This window comes from Macrobrachium rosenbergii, chromosome 13 (assembly GCF_040412425.1).
Source record: "Macrobrachium rosenbergii isolate ZJJX-2024 chromosome 13, ASM4041242v1, whole genome shotgun sequence".
NCBI lineage: Eukaryota > Metazoa > Arthropoda > Malacostraca > Decapoda > Palaemonidae > Macrobrachium > Macrobrachium rosenbergii.
The window spans coordinates 22991098-23008871 of NC_089753.1; the positions used below are offsets into that span (position 1 = coordinate 22991098).

The window sequence follows — 17774 nt, forward strand, 5'->3', positions numbered from 1 at the left end:
CAAAATTTTGTCTGGGTCTGTCAAGCGGTTCCGATTTCTATAGTGTCCAAACATACAAGCATTCACTTTTACTATATATATATATATATATATATATATATATATATATATATATATATATATATATATATATATATATATAATTGTACTTTTAACCAGATGTTTTAAGCCATTTAGAGATTACCATTATTATTATTATTATTATTATTATTATTATTATTATTATTATTATTATTATTATTATTATTATTATTATTATTATTATTGTTATTATTGTTGTTGTTGTTGTTGATTTGAAATTTGTCCTCAACTTTGCATAACAATTTTTTTATGTGGAGACTCTTATTTTGATGACATGTTATACAGTGACGTTAACAGGGAACAAACGTGATTGTTAAAAACTTTACATACATGCATACACACACACACACACATATATATATATATATATATATATCATTATACTGATTATTAAATTTTCTTGATTAATTCGATTTTCTTTCTTTAATCCTGTAATCTTAAGAATGACGATTTATAGATATCTAGAGCCTTGTTGGCCTTGCTAAAAAAAAATACCTGAAATTCTCCACAAGTTCTAATGTTTTGTTTAGAGAATCACCACGATCCCAAAAAGAGCGAGTTGTTCAAGAAAATGTACTGTTTGGGAACCTGGTATATGGCTCTCGGAAAAAGTGATACCCTGCCTCCTTTTCATTTATGGTCATCAAGATTAATTAAACATAATTCGCACTTATATTGGATGAGGATGCTTTATTTCCTGTGCGTAGGTGAATAGAATAACAAAACACACTATTTAGGTGAACGAAACTACAGCAAAATACTCTCATAAACTTTTTTCTGCTCGACAACTGAGGGCGAAGAGTGTCAAAAATGAACACCCAGTTTTACTCTTAGTGATTTCAGAATATTTCTCTGTGAAGTCAGAAGGGACAAAATAGTCCAAACGTTATATGGTGACTGCACCTGCACAGATAACAATGGGTTAGAGAAAGAAAAAAAAAATAAGAAGCATACTCAGACTTGAAGGAAAAACATCCACAGGGGGTTAGGACAGTCAGTTCACCTCATGCGGTAGGCTACACTTTAGGCATTACCTACCTAAGAAAGACTCTGCAGCGTGCCTTCAGCCCCTAGCTGCAACCCCTTTCATTCTTTTTGCTGTACTTTCGTCATACTCTCATTTTTCCATCTTAGTTTCCACCCTCTCCTACCAATTGTTTCACAGTGCGAGGTTTTGCTCCCGCTACACCTCAAAAAAAAAACCCCTTTAACTCTCAATTTCCCTTCGCCTTTTGCCGAAATTTTATATTCCATTCCATGCGAAGGCGAGACAAGGTTGGCTTAGTCATAAGCAAAAGTTGTAACAGGGGAGTGATAGAGCAGCTGTACTTGAGGAGACTATCAATGCCGACTTTTGTGTACGCTATAGAAATAATGAAGTTATCAAATGAGTTGCCCGGCGTATAACAATATTAGGCACAGATTATAATTTATGCAGTAGCCATCTCAGGAAGGTAAAGATGAACTCACCTAACATCTTATTATTAAAAGAATTTTGTAAAGAGGAATTTGAAAAAAAAGAAAGCATTTATTCTTTAGAAATATAGATTTAGAGAAAATATATTTAGACAAGCACAACCAGCCGTTTCATAGACGGATTCGAACTACTACTAATATTCCGTATGATAGTTGCATAATGTACTGACAGCCGTTTCAAAGGCAAATCCTCACTATTACTACTACTCGCTGTAATCGTTTCATATTTGAAAGGTTGGTGTGAATTATTTCCTTTCTTTTGTGCTTAAATAATGCGCTGTGATTCGGTAAAAGGCGCAATTACAACACAGTGTCATTTGTACTTATATTGTAGGCAAGCGTCACGTGGCCTAGCCTGGGCTACGTAAGGGTAAAGAGACTTCTTAAAGTCTTCTGGATGGGGTTACGGAAAATTTTGGGATTGTTAAAATCTTCAGGATGGGGTTACAGAAATAGGGCAGTTCCACCCAGAAATATTTTGGGGTCGTTAAAATCTTCTGGACTGGGTTACAGGAATATTTTGGGATTATTAAAATCTTATGGATGCGGTTACGGAAATATTTTGGGATTGTTAAAATCTTCTGGATGGGTTACAGGAATATTTTGGGATTATTAAAATCTTATGGATGGGGTTACAGAAATATTTGAGATTATTAAGATCTTCAGGATGGGATTACAGAAATATTTTAGGATTGTTAAAATCTTCTTGATGGGGTTACAGAAATATTTGGGATTGTTAAAATCTTCTGGATGGGTTACAGGAATATTTTGGGATTATTAAAATCTTATGGATGGGGTTACATGAATATTTTGGGATTGTTAAAATCTTCTGGACGGAGTTACATGAATATTTTGGGATTATTAAAATCTTATGGATGGGGTTACATGAATATTTTGGGATTGTTAAAATCTTCTGGATGGGTTACAGGAATATTTTGGGATTGTTTAAATCTTCTGGATGGGTTACAGAAATATTTTGGGATTGTTTAAATCTTCTGGATGGGGTTACAGAAATATTTTGGGATTGTTAAAATCTTCTGGATGGGTTACAGGAATATTTTGGGATTGTTTAAATCTTCTGGATGGGTTACAGAAATATTTTGGGATTGTTTAAATCTTCTGGATGGGGTTACAGAAATATTTTGGGATTGTTAAAATCTTCTGGATGGGTTACAGGAATATTTTGGGATTGTTTAAATCATCTGGATGGGGTTACAGAAATATTTTGGGATTGTTAAAATCTTCTGGATGGGTTACAGGAATATTTTGGGATTGTTTAAATCATCTGGATGGGTTACAGAAATATTTTGGGATTGTTTAAATCTTCTGGATGGGGTTACAGAAATATTTTGGGATTGTTAAAATCTGGATGGGTTACAGGAATATTTTGGGATTGTTTAAATCATCTGGATGGGGTTACAGAAATATTTTGGGATTGTTAAAATCTTCTGGATGGGTTACAGGAATATTTTGGGATTGTTTAAATCATCTGGATGGGGTTACAGAAATATTTTGGGATTGTTAAAATCTTCTGGATGGGCTATAGGAATTTTTTGGGATTGTTTAAATCATCTGGATGGGGTTACAGAAATATTTTGGGATTGTTAAAATCTGGATGGGTTACAGAAATATTTTGGGATTGTTAAAATCTTCTGGATGGGTTACAGAAATATTTTGGGATTGTTAAAATTGGTAATTCTAAGTATGAGCTCCGCACCTGTTTTTACCTTTTCAACTGGTTTTTTCTACACTTTTAGGGGTTCTGATACTGGCGTTGCATCTGTTTGTTGTCGGCCAAATGGAATGTCCCTTCACCGTGTTTAGTACTTGCCCGGGGGGTTACCCATACGTTAAGAAGTTATTGCACTTGCCGGACGGGATATGAACTGTTCGAAACAGACGTACCCGTGCTCTGTCTAGTGAAGATCGCGTATGGAAACCCCTTGTTGGATGGACTTCGGGGGTTAATTACAGGTTAATTAGACTCGAGCTCCAAAAATGAAAGGTAAATTCATAATTAGAAACCAAAAAACTGTAGAAAAAGTCAAGTTAGAAGGCAGTCGCCACCGCAGAGCTATTATCTAGTTCTACCTTAAAATCTTCTGGATGGGGTTACTGAAATTTTTTGGGATTGTTAAAATCTTCTGGTGGGTTACAGGAATATTTTGTGATTGTTTAAACCTTCTGGATGGGGTTAAAGGAATATTTTGGGATTGTTAAAATCTTCTGGGTGGGGTTACAGGAATATTTTGGGATTGTTAAGATCTTCAGGATGGGGTTACAGGAATATTTTGGGATTGTTAAAATCTTATGGATGGGATTACAGGAATATTTTGGGATTGTTTAAATCTTCTGGATGGGGTTACAGAAATACTTGGGGATTGTTAAAATCTTCTGGATGGGGTTACTGAAATATTTTGGGATTGTTAAAATCTTCTGGATGGGGTTACTGAAATATTTTGGGATTGTTTAAATCTTCTGGGTGGGGTTGCAGGAATATTTTGGGATTGTTTAAATCTTCAGGATGGGATTACAGAAATACTTGGGGATTGTTAAAATCTTCTGGATGGGGTTAGTGAAATATTTTGGGATTGTTAAAATCTTCTGGATGGGGTTACAGGAATATTTTGGAATTGTGTAAATCTTCTGGGTGGGGTTACAGGAATATTTTGGGATTGTTAAAATCTTCTGGATGGGGTTACTGAAATATTTTGGGATTGTTAAAATCATCTGGATGGGGTTACAGGAATATTTTGGGATTGTTTAAATCTTCTGGGTGGGGTTGCAGGAATATTTTGGGATTGTTTAAATCTTCTGGATGGGGTTACAGAAATATTTTGGGATTGTTAAAATCTTCTGGATGGGGTCACTGAAATACTTTTGGATTGTTAAAATCTTCAGGATGGGGTTACAGAGGAATATTTTGGGATTGTTAAAATCTTCAGGATGGGGTTACAGAAATACTTGGGGATTGTTAAAATTTTCTGGATGGGGTTACAGAAATATTTTGGGATTGTTAAGATCGTCTGGATGGGGTAACAGGAATATTTTGGGATTGTTAAAATCTTATGGATAGGGTTACAGGAATATTTTGGGATTGTTAAAATTTGGATGGGGTTACAGAAATATTTTGGGATTGTTAAAATCTTATGGAGAGGGTTACAGGAATATTTTGGGATTGTTAAAATCTTCTGGATGGGGTTACAGGAATATTTTGGATTGTTAAAATCTTCTGGATGGGGTTACAGGAATAATTTGGGATTGTTAAAATCTTCTTGATGCGGTTACAGAAATATTTTGGGAATGTTAAAATCATACAGATGCAGTTACAAAAATAGGTAAAACTACAGGGTAACTCTGCATAGACTGCGTGGCCCATTACCTTGGAAATCGATTTTTCCTATACTTTTAGTGTTGCTGATGAAGGAGCTGTTGTTTATTGTCGGACAATTATTATTAACCTCATATCTACCCAACATGGCTAGGGACCCTTTGGGAACACAGGGTTTTGGGTGGGGGAAAACGTTGCGAGAAAGACCGGACTGCTATGTTGTTGTTATAGAATGGTTCCACGCATACACAAGTCATTAGGGAGCCATATGTTCAAGAAGGGAATGGCTAAGAAAATCTATTACGAAAGGAACCATGCTGACCTCACATACCCTAACCTAACATAGCAGGCTGTGTTACTTAGCAGAGGGCTTCCTGGACCCCCCAGTGAAGGAAACTCCACTTTTTACCAAAAGCTCCACTATAACACTGCACGTGCGTGATAGCATTCTAGGATGGCTGGCGTACAAAAACATATCAGTTCTGATGTTAATTACAGGTTAATCACAGTTGACTGGCAAAAAATTATGGCAAATTGTTAACAAGCAACCAAAATACTATAGGAAAAGTCAGTTTCCAAGGTAATACCTGATGCAGAGCAACCCCATAGTTCTACCCAGAAATATTTTGGGAGTGTTACACATTTCCATTTCTCAAAGGAAACTCTAGGATTACGGATACCCTGTCCCCTCGATCTTGATCTATTGTAGTCCTCTGTGGTATTTCCTCGTTTTCTTTTTCTTATAAATAGCAGAGTTTAGAGTTCAAGCTTTATTTTGTAAATGCTAAGTTATTATTTGACATGAAGATATAATTTTTGTGAGGAAAAATAAATCAGATGTAAATTTGAATTAATTCAACAAATAACACTCTTTCCTTTAAGTAATAATATTAAGTCATGTAATTCATAATTTTGGAATGCTTTTTCACATAATCTACATCTTTCTCTTTATTTGTCATGGTCATTTTTCGGGGAGCAATTTTTTCATATATTTTTCATATTGGCAAAGGTTGTCTCAGTAGTAAAGTACAGATATCCTTTAATGAAGGATTAACCCGGGGCTTCTAACCTAAAGCTATAGTTGTTTTCCTCCTCACCATCCCCTTAGGGTAAATGCAGATTTGACAACTCGTGAGGAAAGAATGTGTTATATTGTCTTAATTAACATTTTCATATGCTCTTTCAAGCAATATTTAGTCACAAAATTGCCCTTGATTATGATTACTGTAGATGTGTTTCTCATATAAAGTCTTCTTTTAAAGAATCACAAGGAAGTCTCTAAATGCCAATTCACATAATGAGGAAAGCATGTTTGGCATCGCTGCCTCACCCTCCCTACACCCTCTTTTGACCAAGCATGCACGACATACTAAAAGTTAACTGTGAAAACTCATATTATTATTATGTTACACAGGAATGAAATGATCATGTTTTTTTGGAAATGAAGTTGATCATAGCAATGAAGGAAGATCTTTGTAACTTAATAAATGATGTCTTGAAGCAGGGTTATATTTAGTGTTTATGAACCAAGGAAATGACAGGCTAAAAGTGACAAAAGATTGTGAATCACAGAGCAATGGCAGACACTGCAGATCTTGTCGTTCTAGAAGCTTGGTATGGGACAGGGAAGGGCGGAATGGTGTCAGTGTTTTGATTGGGGTTCTGAACAAGGAAGAAACAAGTTGTGTTGTGTGACAAAGGTTCACTTTGGTCATGATGATGCAATTTTGGCTTGGTCATAGGATGAGTTGCCCTATGAAAGCTGAGGGGAATATTTCTGACAAAGGTAGCATACTTGACTTGTAAGGCTTCATTTAATACTAACAGAGCAAAAACTGGTGTAACATGGTTGATTTATTATTTTTGCAAAAAAATAATGCATGTACTTCTTTTTAAAGATATTGGTACAACCTTTGAGTGTGTGCTGGCTCTTGTTAATTGGATAGTGGTTATTTCCTTTTTACTGCAGTGTGTAAGGTGAGGAATTAAATAGGTTTAGCAGTTTTGTAATAATTCATTGTATTTTGAGAATTACTTCAGCTTTGTCCTTTTTTTTCTTTTCAGGAACATTTCTTAGTGATAAGAATGGCAGATATCTTAAATGTGGAATGGAACAATCATGTTCCAACAATTTTATACATGTTGTCAGCATTAAGAAGCATGGTAAGAAATAATTGTGCATAACTGCAAGTTTCTGCATGTCAAGTCATGAAAAGAAATGAAAAGATAGCCAAGAAAAAAACAAATCTAATTACAGCTAAGGTTTAAGGAAGCCATTTTCTATTTTGCATTTTTAGTTGATTAAGCTTGAATACAGTAGTGCCATTCATTATATTTGATTTTGGATTGACTAAGATAAAACTGAGATAATACTGTACAGTTCTTACAGTCGACCTCCAGTATTCACGAGGATGTATACCACTAACCGCCACAAATAGCTCAAATCCACGGATACTTAAAACCCCACTGAGAACGCTTATAACTGCTTATTTTGATAGTTCAAAACACCAAATAACCCTCTAAAAATGCCTATACCTGAATATTTTAATAGTTTCATCACAAAAAGTGCATTTAGTCATGAAAATGATATGAAAGTACAGTTATCTGTGAATATTTCTCTATGAAAAATACCGTGAATAGGTGAATTTTCCACAAACAATGCATATACTGTACTGTATATGTTCCACAGAGAAATCTGCAAATAGGTGAAGCCGCGAATCTGGAACCGCGGATAGGCAGGGGTCCGCTGTAGTTCCTTTATGGTCTTTTGGTAACAGCAAAGGGCATACATTAATTCTTCGCTTTGGCAATTTGGTACTGTTATCAACTGATTTACCTATGTAGCCTAGAACAGTTACTGCAGTGTGAAGTAAATGCTTCTGAACAGGTTTTGATATGATGTTGATAAGCATTCTATAGATTCTCAAGATAAGAGGGGGTTGTGTGTATGTGTGTGTGTGTAGTTTTTGTTATTTTTTAGTTGAAAATTTATATATCTGCATGGATACTTGAAAGGAGATTTTAGGTCTACACTTCACCCATTTTTAGCTTTCATGTATTTATGGCAATTGTTTGGTGTGTACTATTAATGTTTATTTAATATTTTGGTATGCCCTGCCTCAAGAACTTGAGCCATTACCTTGAAGCATGATGAATTAGTGTCCGTAAGGTTACCTTTCTAGTGATCTGTCACAAGCTTTTTTCAGGTTCTTGTGTGCAATGTCCGGTTTTTTTCCTTTTACTTCCAGCATAATTACTGTATTGCATGCCAAACACTGTCTTCTATGTCTCAACCTACACTTCTTCCTTATTAGTCTTTCTTTTTTCTGTCTTACTTTCCCAGTCAAAGTCCTGCCACAGTACACTTTTTTTTTATAGTACACTTTTCTTTTATAGTACACTTTTTTTTTTTACATTAAATCTAAGGGGACAGGTAGCTAATCCCCTTTTCTAATCCAGGCTTGAAGAAAACAAAAAAGGAAAAGGATGGAGGGGGGAGCTAACCTTCAAAGAGGTGATAATGGGTCAGGAAAAAGAAGCAAGAAGAGAATTCCAAGGTCAGTTAAGTAGCAGGAAAGAGTCACTGACCCATGAAAATCAAGGATTACTGATTACCATAGGAAAGGTGGGAAAAGGTGGTCTGGTGGATGTTATGTTGGCACCAGGTATTCTTTAGAAGTGATGGTGGCACATATTTCTCTCATTTACAAAACATTGTTTTGACTCAAATATTTTAATAGTTTTACGGCTGGTATTAATACCAGAAGCCTGAATAATGGGTCTGCATGGACTCCTGCTATGTTTGACCATTTTTCACTTCATGGGTGAGTGTTTAGTTAAGGAGTGATGCCATTGACGTGCAAGGTCTAAAGACAAATTGCTTTAAGTGAAAGCTGTCTGTGACATGGACAGCCAAGGCATCAGTAGCACTAGTCGTTTTTTGTATACAGTGCTGTCATCAGGGCAGGAAGTGCAAAGTGTGAGTGGCTAAAATTTTGACAATATTTTACTTATGCAAGAAAGCAGTCAAACTTAGCTTAGTCTGTAAGGAAAAGGATCAGAAATAGTCTTTAAGAGTCTGCCAGCTCCTCAGTGAAAGTGGGGGCAAATCACAGAGCTGATTATACTCTGTGTTATGATTAACAGGTTCTGTTTTTTTCCCACCCTAGCAGTCTGTTTATTTTTCTGGAGTCAGTGAGATACGTTCATGAATAGAGACAACAAATTCTAACGTGTGAAGTTCAAGCAAGCTGTAGAGTCCATTTAGAATAAATTTATTTTTTTTTGGGGGGGTGAAATTATTAGGCTACTTGTTGGACTACCAACATGCTTGAGATACATTTCTATACTTGAGTGCAAAGGCAAGACTGAGTGAAGGAACATGAAAAATAGTGTACATTAACTATTGTTCAAGTGTATATGTCAACTAAAAGATTTATACTGGATGAGTATGTACAATGAACATATAGCCAAAAAATGACCGTAAACCGTATCTTGTTGCAGAACTGTAGCTAAATGCAAATTGAGTTACCTTGTGTGTGGCAAACTCTCAGGGTTTCACTTTACAATCTTTAAAGTCTCCCTTGCTATGGTGCACTTCAGCTGCCTTGTGGGAAGCCTGAGAGATCTCCTTGTGAAATAAAAGGCATATTTGTGGTTGTGATAAGCAGGCAAGAGAGGATTCCAAATCAGCCTTGGCAAAGCTACAGTTGTCACACTTTAATTCACCATGATTTATTTTACCAATGAGGAGGGTGGTTCCACCTAAAGGGGAAAGGATAGCCCATGGCAACTATTATTGTTGTGCCCACACCATGAGCCATGTTGTTCACATTATTAAAAGCCATTTGCAGAGATATACATACTTAAATCATGATGGCTTGATGGTGGTGTTATTCTGAAGTACATTGCTATTGTTTAGCCCAACCACTAAAGCATTGGTTGAAGGATATACTGTGTTCTTGAATGTGAGGTGGAAACTGCAGTTAAAAATCTTGGACATGCACGTGGTAAGAGACGAAAGGGAACAGATGAAAAATAAAAGCAAGAAAGCAATGCAGCTAGGGCCAGAAGGGTCACTGCACAGAATATTTAGTGTTGTACTGCTTGAAGTGTGCACCATAAGACACTGTGGGCAGTATTTTAGGGGATAAAAGGTTGATTATTTATTAATGTTTAGTAGCTTATGGTCATTAGATGCCTGTCAGTTGTGTACCATTTGAGTTTTAGTCAATGCTGTCATTTAAATGTGAGTAGCCAAAAGCAGAACTTTGTTTTTGCTTAAATTTGGTGGTCATAAAGGACATGTCATCTGGATTTCATCAGCATTTTCATCCCTATGTTGTATAGATTTACCTAATATCTTCCCTCATAGGTTTACTCCTCTCTCTCTCTCTCTCTCTCTCTCTCTCTCTCTCTCTCTCTCTCTCTCTCTCTCTCTCTCTCTCTCTCTCTCTCTCTCTCTCTCTCTCTCTCTCTCTCTCTCTCTCTGAGTATTATTTAAACACAATTTGAAGTCAGGTTGCAGATTTACTTAGTGTGTGCGTGTTAGTTCTGGCATCTATACAGCACTAGTAATTATTGATACAGTGCTAAAAGAATATCAATGTTTTGTATTTTGTATAAAAAAATCTTGTATGTATCATTGTACAGTACAAAGCTAATGGCATTATTTGTATTACAGGAGAAATACACTGATGCTACTTTGACCTGCGATGGAAGGTTTTACGGAGTGCACAAATTAGTTCTCGCAAGTTGCAGCGATTATTTTATGAACATTTTTGAGAAGACGCCTTGCAAACATCCTGTTATTGTTTTAAAAGACATTAAAGAAAAAGAAATGATGGCTCTGCTTAATTATATGTATAATGGAGTTGTGAGTATAGCGGAAAGTGATTTATCAAAGTTCATAGCTGCTGCAGAATTGTTACAAATAAAAGGACTTGCTGCTCCTGATGAACCCCCCCCTGCCAAGGAGAGAGGCAGCCTTTCACTGCTCCCTTCAAGTGACACAAGTGTGCCTGTGCAGACTAATACGGCAGTTGAAGTTCACCCACCAGACAACACTCAGAATGCAACCAAGAATCCTATGCCAGACAAGAGGGCTGAGAATGGGAATGAAGATGATGTAATAGTGATTACAGATGTGGAGGAAGTAGGTCAACGACAAGACAGGAATTCATGCAATTCTCGGGTGAAGGTATTCTAATAAGATGTGTTAGCATGTAAGTACAAACTGTAGTTTTACTATTGCTTTTGTTGATCTTGCTGGTTGGAATGTCACTGGAAACGAATCTGTAAAAGATGCTGTCAGCTGCCTCGTGGTAGAGAATGATGGTGCTTGTGGGAAACTATTAATTTGCCCGCTTGAATATTGGTGCATCTCAGTTGCTTAGAAGTACTGTTTGTTCCAAAGCAAGTACAAACCTGCGCATCTATATAGGAATTTCTTCCAGTGACAGCTGGTTTCAGTCATTTCAGCTTGTTAAAAAGGTAGTTAAGGTGAACAGTGAGTAAGAGGCAGAAGCCTCACTTTTCTTTGGTCACCATTAACCCAAGATCATCTCCATCGCTGCTTTGTTAGTCACAAAATCTATTTTAGTTGTCAAGCTTTATAGTTGCATCTTTAATATTTGGTTTATGGTAATCATACCACCTGGGAATCAGATTGGAAGGCCCAAGACCTAAAATTCTAATTCCAGCAATGATACAAGGACTTTCCTGTATCCTGTATTGGCAGCTTAAATTAATTCATGTTGGCTGTTCACTGACCCATCTCAGTGGAGGAGCAAGATCCTTTTGGGGTGAGCCCTGATTTCATGCCTAATGGTGGTGGTGTCTGCCATAGCAAGCCCAAGTTTCAGTTGCAGTGCTGACTCTTCGTGATTCCTCCTGATGTGGCTTGCGCTTTCAGCATCGTTTCCACACCTGTCGAACATTGCATGGGAGATTTTTCGCCGTTTACTGGGATTAATAATAGTCTTGAATATGTTCATCATCTTTACAAGAGACATCTTCAGAGAGAGTGAACTAGACTGCTTTTGTGTTGTTAAGGGTAACATTAGTATTTTTCCTTCATGAACATATGTGTTTGGTAGATAATCCAGTCTTGGCTATATTCCTTACAACGTCATTTTGGAGGTCTTGATTAATAAAACCGTTCTTTATCTCGGTTGTATCCTTTATGCAATTCTTGATTTGCATATACAGTGTACAGGCAGTCCGGGTTATTGGAAGCCTCAGTTATCAGTGATCCAGTTTTACGGCACTTGTCTAGCGATGACGATGACTGGATTTTTGGCGCCAGTGTGTACCAATCTCCGCTTGTTGGGGCCGAGAACCGGGGATCGGTGCCGATAAGCGCTGTTATCACCGATTTTCGGTTATTGTCATGCTGTCAGGAACGGAACCTCTGCTAATAACCGGGGACTTCCTGTAATTTTATTTTTATGATTAATTAGTAGAATACTGTACAGTAGTTACAGCTGTGTACCCTATACTGTAATAAATTTTAGATATTATAATACGGGCTAGAATTTTACACTGCAAAAAGAACTGTGCTGATACCCAGGTAGTCCCTTGATTGAGATTTCATTCCTTACCTCATTCCCAACTAATGGTGGCTGTGAAGACTCGTGTAAAATTATGACTTGTACTGTAAACATTTGAAGTTGTCATAACGATTTCATTGATTTTTATACTTTGTGATATTAAATGAAGCTTGCATCTACACAATGTATATGGAATGAGACTAAACTCTGAACAACTGTGTTTAGAAGATGAACAAATGCAATTATTAGAAGATTTTTGCTGTTTTCTTCGAAGGGTATGATTCTCTCTCTCTCTCAACTGCCATCTGTGACCTGTCATTTGCTGCAGTTCCTGTTCCTGTTTCTGCTAAGGAACTCAACACTGTTGAGCCTCCTATAGTGACTGTCCATGGCATTGAGCACAGGCTTTACTCTTCTGATGCTGCTCCTGCCTTACATGTCTTCTACTGTAGCTGAGAAGAGTATCTTCTTCCTCCTCATTGTCGAGCTCTTCTTCCTCTTCTGCCCTGTCTTTCTTGTGCAAGAAGAAATCCTGTAGGAATTCATGTGAGCATTTTCGCTGATGTAGAAGGAAAAAAGTGCGTGATGATAGCAGGTGAGTTACAGTGTTTCAATAGCCAGTTTCAGATTCTTTTTCTTTTTACCGTAGTGATGCCTCCTCTCGATTTTAGCAGGCTATTCTATCTTGTATGCTTGAGCAAGCTTGCATGAATAGTTGGTTAGCTCTTAGACCAGTGAATCATGTACTATATTTAATTCTACTCTCCAGTGTTACCCTGTACTATGTGAATCGTGAGAATGTATTACTGCAAGATGTGTGTCTATTACTAAGCCATTATTTTATTCAAAACAATGTTCGGGTCTCAGGACTCGATTTTTTAGTACAAAATTGCAGTTATTAAAAATATTGCATTAGGTATACAGCATATTTGATGATAGTGTTGTGTCAAAATCTATGTTAGTAATATCCCCAAGAGTTTCATGTGCAACTTGAAGCTCTTTTTAGGTATTGCCTAATCAGCATGTGGAAGAGGAGGAAGAAGTAGAGGTTGTCAGCATAGATGATCCGCAAAACTTCTGATGGAAATCTAACAGAGAGGAGAAACAGCAGTGGTAAGAAGAATGTAGATGAAATAAGACTATCAGATGGAGACGAAGATGCTTTGTCAGAACAACAGTGTAGACCTGAAATGGTTAGTAGCTATTGCTATACTTCAGCCAGAGAACTCACAGATGTTTTGATTAATTTGCTCTTATAATCTCTTGACCTAAGTTCTTGGATTCTTATTTTGAATGTAGATGGCTTTTAAGAGTCTAAAAGTTGATACAGTAACTATAGATGTGTATGGGAGGTACATTATTAGTTATGGCTGTTATATTACTACATAGAAGGGAAGTATTTTCATCTGGAGTGCTGTAAAGGCTTAGAAAGACAGATATCTGTCTTTGCAGGTGTCCTTTTGCAAAGAAATACTATAGTTATCATCATCTATGTTTATGGCATTTTAAACTCGACCAGAAACTATCCGGTATTAATCTTGAATACTATAGCTACCTAGTACAGTATTTAAAACTTTGACATACAATTTCAAAGTATGGCTTCTGTTTACTGTGTCATGTTTTATTGTTTTGGAAATTATTATTTCTATAACATGGTGAGCTGTAACCCTACTTAGAAGAGCAGAATGTTACTAGCCCAAGGGCCCCAGGAGGGCAAATCAGGAAACTGAGAAGTAGAGAGTATCTTTGGAAATGAAATAGAAAAGAAAATAACTTAAATAACAAACAAGATATATAACAAAGTAAAATAAATAAGACAAACACCAAGTAATCTGTGAATACTGTAATACTAAGAATAATATTGGCCTGCTGAAATTGTAGTTAATTGCAGAAAAAAAAGATACTGTACTTTAGTTATTTTTCCATTTAATCACTGATCGTGCTCTGCTCCAAAGTTTTTGTTTAGTCACTAGTTTGCTAGTTTTATTATAATTACCCTGTTTCCTTTCCTTGAGTGCATCTGTGTAGCTCATGGTCTTCAAGACAAGCAGATTATAAATTTCACAATCTCTCATTCATGAGTTTTTCTGTTTCTTGTATTTTTAAGTGATAGTCACTAGAGGTTGCAAAAAGAATCTAGCACTCAGAAATGTGTGTACATTTTGATATAAGATTTTAAATTCATATTGGTGGAATATACTCTTCATTAATTAAAAATTACTCATAGTAGCATGAGTCTTAGAATGGGAAAACAGATCCACAGTGATGTTATTGTACAAATATATTTAGAAATAAGACTAGAGAGAGCTTTTGAGAATCTGTATGATTCTCCTTTTGAGCCTGATTCACTAGAAGAGTTTTACAGATTCCCAGAAGCTCCCTCTAGTGTTTTATTTTTAAATATTTTTATAAATATTACTGCTGTTCGCCCTCAATGGATTTCTTTGTAGTCATATCAGATGAACCAACGTCCGGGTTAGCGGCCGAATCACGTAGGCAGTTTAAATTGTAACGTTCGCGTGTAGGAAGGAACTCGGTAGCATTTAGGCATTTCACCCTATAGGAAAATTTCCATATCCAGCCTTAAGAATAGGTGGTCCTAAAGTCCTTTTTTTTTCTTTCTACCTGTCTCTTTTGGCGAATGTTTTTAACAGAGCATAGACGCCTAAGGGCATGACTGCAGGCCTGTTTGACCCAGGCCAGTCAGCGAACAGACGAGAGGGAACCAAGCTTCCGCGGAGACAACACGTCCTTTTGGCCTCTCTGCCCTTTGTCTATTATTTCTATTAGTGAAGTGAAGAAGCATTTTCCAGAACTTCCAATCGTCCGTTGAATGCACATCACCTCGTCCTAAGGTAAAGTCTGTGTTTTTGTTCAAAACTTCGCCCATTCTTTTATCCTCTTTTCTGTATTTCCAAATCTTTCTTTGTTTCATTCTCCAGCCACCATTTAAGGTAATTGCTTGTACAAAGTCTAAGATTAAGCCAAATAATTATATTGTTAGCTTCATCCAAATTATTCCAGTGAGAGTACTAGGACTTAGGGTAAGCAAGGCATTTTAATTCTGTATGCACTCTTTGTTTCTCGGTCCATTGTTTGGAGGAACTGCTGCGTTTCGTTTTAATACCATCTTAACAAGTAGAGATTTTTTTCTGCGTCCGTAGTTGGTGATGTTTATCATAAAGTCTTTATTCCTTGAATATTCTTTGTTAAGGTTAATTACCCTTAACTGGCGACCTTTGGTTAATTAACGTCTGTCTTTGAGGTTAATTCGTGGCTTCAAGTGACAGGTTACGTGTATTCTTGGCATGCAGGGCCGTGAAACTTTACGTAAATTAAACAATAACTGATCAGCCAAGACACGCACGTTAACAATATATTTGTACAATTACTACATAACTGTGGATTTGTTTCGACAAGACTTTTATTGATGCAAAAGGTGTTTGGAATGAAATGGAATGGAATATAGAGTTTAGACCAAAGGCCAAGCACTGGGACCTATGAGGTCATTCAGTGCTGGAAATAGGTCCCAGTGCTGGAAAGGAAATTGAAAGTAGGTAGGTTAGAAAGGTGTGACAGGAGGAAAACCTCAAAGCAGTTGCACTATGAAATAATTGTTAGGAGAGGGTGGAAAAAAAAAAGATGGAAGAGAATATGAAGGGAGGTACAGCAAAAGGAATGAAAGGGGTTGCAGCTAGGGCTGTAGGGACACTGCAAAAAACCTTTAGTAATGCCTACTGTGCACCCCATGAGGTGCACTGACGGCACTACCCCTTATGGGGGAAAAGTATTTGATCCTATTGTAAGTAATCAGATGCCAACTTTTTCTTTGTTTTTCACAGATGACATGACTAAGTTTTTTTTTTTTAGGATGTTTGGCTCCTTCAGGGTTACAATTAAACTGAAGTAAAAGGGTTGATTCACTTTGTATACAATCTGATCATTATTTCACATTTTTTTAATTGATTTTCTTTTGCAGGTAGCAAAGAGAAAATCACATAACAAGCCATCTCCTAACAAGAAAATCCATGCCGGCAAATCCACAAAATTGGATTGGTCAAAGTGTTGTCTCTGTCAGGTGAGGCTTATAATATTCACAAGTGTGGAAATATACTGAGCTTACATTTTGCAAGTTTTATTTTGATGGGGACACTTGTCGTTTTTGTTAAGTTTTAGCGTGGTTTCAGGGTGATGGTGAGAATCTGCAGTGGTCAGTGAAAGGCTTTCGGCATCTTGCTACTCAGCTACCACTTTTCCATGCACTTGGGAAGACTGCACTGTTGCCTGTAGAAGACTTTAAAGGTGATGAATTATTTACTTCCTTGTTTATAAATAATGCAAGATACCATACTTCCTGCTACAACAATTATTCAGCATCAGAACTGAAGTGCTTAAAAAATCCTGCCAAAAGTTCAGGAGAAAGTGAAAACTTTCCTGGGAGAAAAAGAAAAAATGTGGATAGTGGTAAGCTCACATGTTATTTATGTAGGAAACCAGACTGCGTTAAGAATCTAAAGCCTGTAGGAAAAGGCAAAAGAGCTAGATTCAGGTCAGCAGCAACACTAGATGAACACTTGGCTGAATTATACTATCATGAATCCTGTGACCAAAATATTGAAAGTAATGTTGACATTACCCTGTCTGTTGGAACACAAACTAAATAAGTAACCACTGACATCATTACCAAATGTGTGATTGCTATTTTAGCTGAATTTATATATTTTAAAGTACAGACACACTGCATTTTACAGTAGGGTTATATTCCAATGGTTCTTCAGTAAAGTGAAAGATTCAGAAGATGAAAATGACCTCAGCCTAACCTAGGCTAGCCTTACACATCAGTAGTGAAAAGAAATCAGTCAAGAAATAACATTCTCTGAACATTTAAGTAAAGAAATAATCATTGTAATTAAGTAAATAACAGTAATTTTGAGGATCTGTATACAAAAATAAAAACTTATCCTAGGTTTAAAAAATGAAATGGCCTAAGACTGTATGCTATTTATGTACATTATGAGTTCTTGCCATGAATTTTATGCAAGCACACTAGGACTTGATGTTTATGGAACGCAAGGCTGGACCATAGAGGGTTAATAATAACCTGAGTCATTTTGCATATACTAGAACTATGTAGTTCAGTGTTCTGCCACCTGGTGATGCTGCACAGCCTTGGGGCCATTTTACAAAACCTGGGAACTGTGGAAATGAAATCGGCGCTTAATGTGTCTTGCAGTATTTTTTCATTATCTTAATAATGGTATGCTCTGCAGCTTGTAATTACAGAAATTGGCACAGAAGTTCTTCAGAAGAAAACAATAACATTTACTGGTAAGCAA

General features: G+C 36.6%; 1 protein-coding gene across 3 annotated transcripts; it reads left to right on the plus strand.

Annotated features, from left to right (window-relative positions):
* Positions 1 to 1705: 1705 nt before the first annotated feature.
* LOC136845017 (protein abrupt-like) lies at positions 1706 to 17237 on the plus strand. Of its 3 annotated transcripts, XM_067114697.1 has the most exons (6): positions 1775 to 1791; positions 6953 to 7051; positions 8348 to 8445; positions 10572 to 11087; positions 16418 to 16516; positions 16626 to 17237. In XM_067114697.1, the coding sequence occupies exons 4-6, from the start codon at positions 10659 to 10661 to the stop codon at positions 17100 to 17102; spliced, it is 1005 nt and encodes a 334-aa protein (XP_066970798.1). In that variant the 5' UTR covers positions 1775 to 1791; positions 6953 to 7051; positions 8348 to 8445; positions 10572 to 10658; the 3' UTR covers positions 17103 to 17237. The 3 variants fall into 3 exon arrangements, with proteins under 3 accessions (XP_066970795.1, XP_066970798.1, XP_066970797.1); XM_067114694.1 differs by lacking the exon at positions 8348 to 8445 and having other exon boundaries at positions 1706 to 1791; XM_067114696.1 differs by lacking the exons at positions 1775 to 1791; positions 8348 to 8445 and adding an exon at positions 3434 to 3562.
* Positions 17238 to 17774: the final 537 nt, after the last annotated feature.

What these genes read in the sequence shown, in the direction of transcription:
- LOC136845017 (XM_067114694.1), top strand. Translation starts at nt 6,974, where the DNA reads ATGGCAGATATCTTAAATGTGGAATGGAACAATCATGTTCCAACAATT. An exon ending in TGTCAGCATTAAGAAGCATG is followed by an intron (nt 7,052 to 10,571) that starts GTAAGAAATAAT and finishes TTTGTATTACAG; the next exon opens with GAGAAATACACTGATGCTAC. An exon ending in CAAAGTGTTGTCTCTGTCAG is followed by an intron (nt 16,517 to 16,625) that starts GTGAGGCTTATA and finishes GCGTGGTTTCAG; the next exon opens with GGTGATGGTGAGAATCTGCA.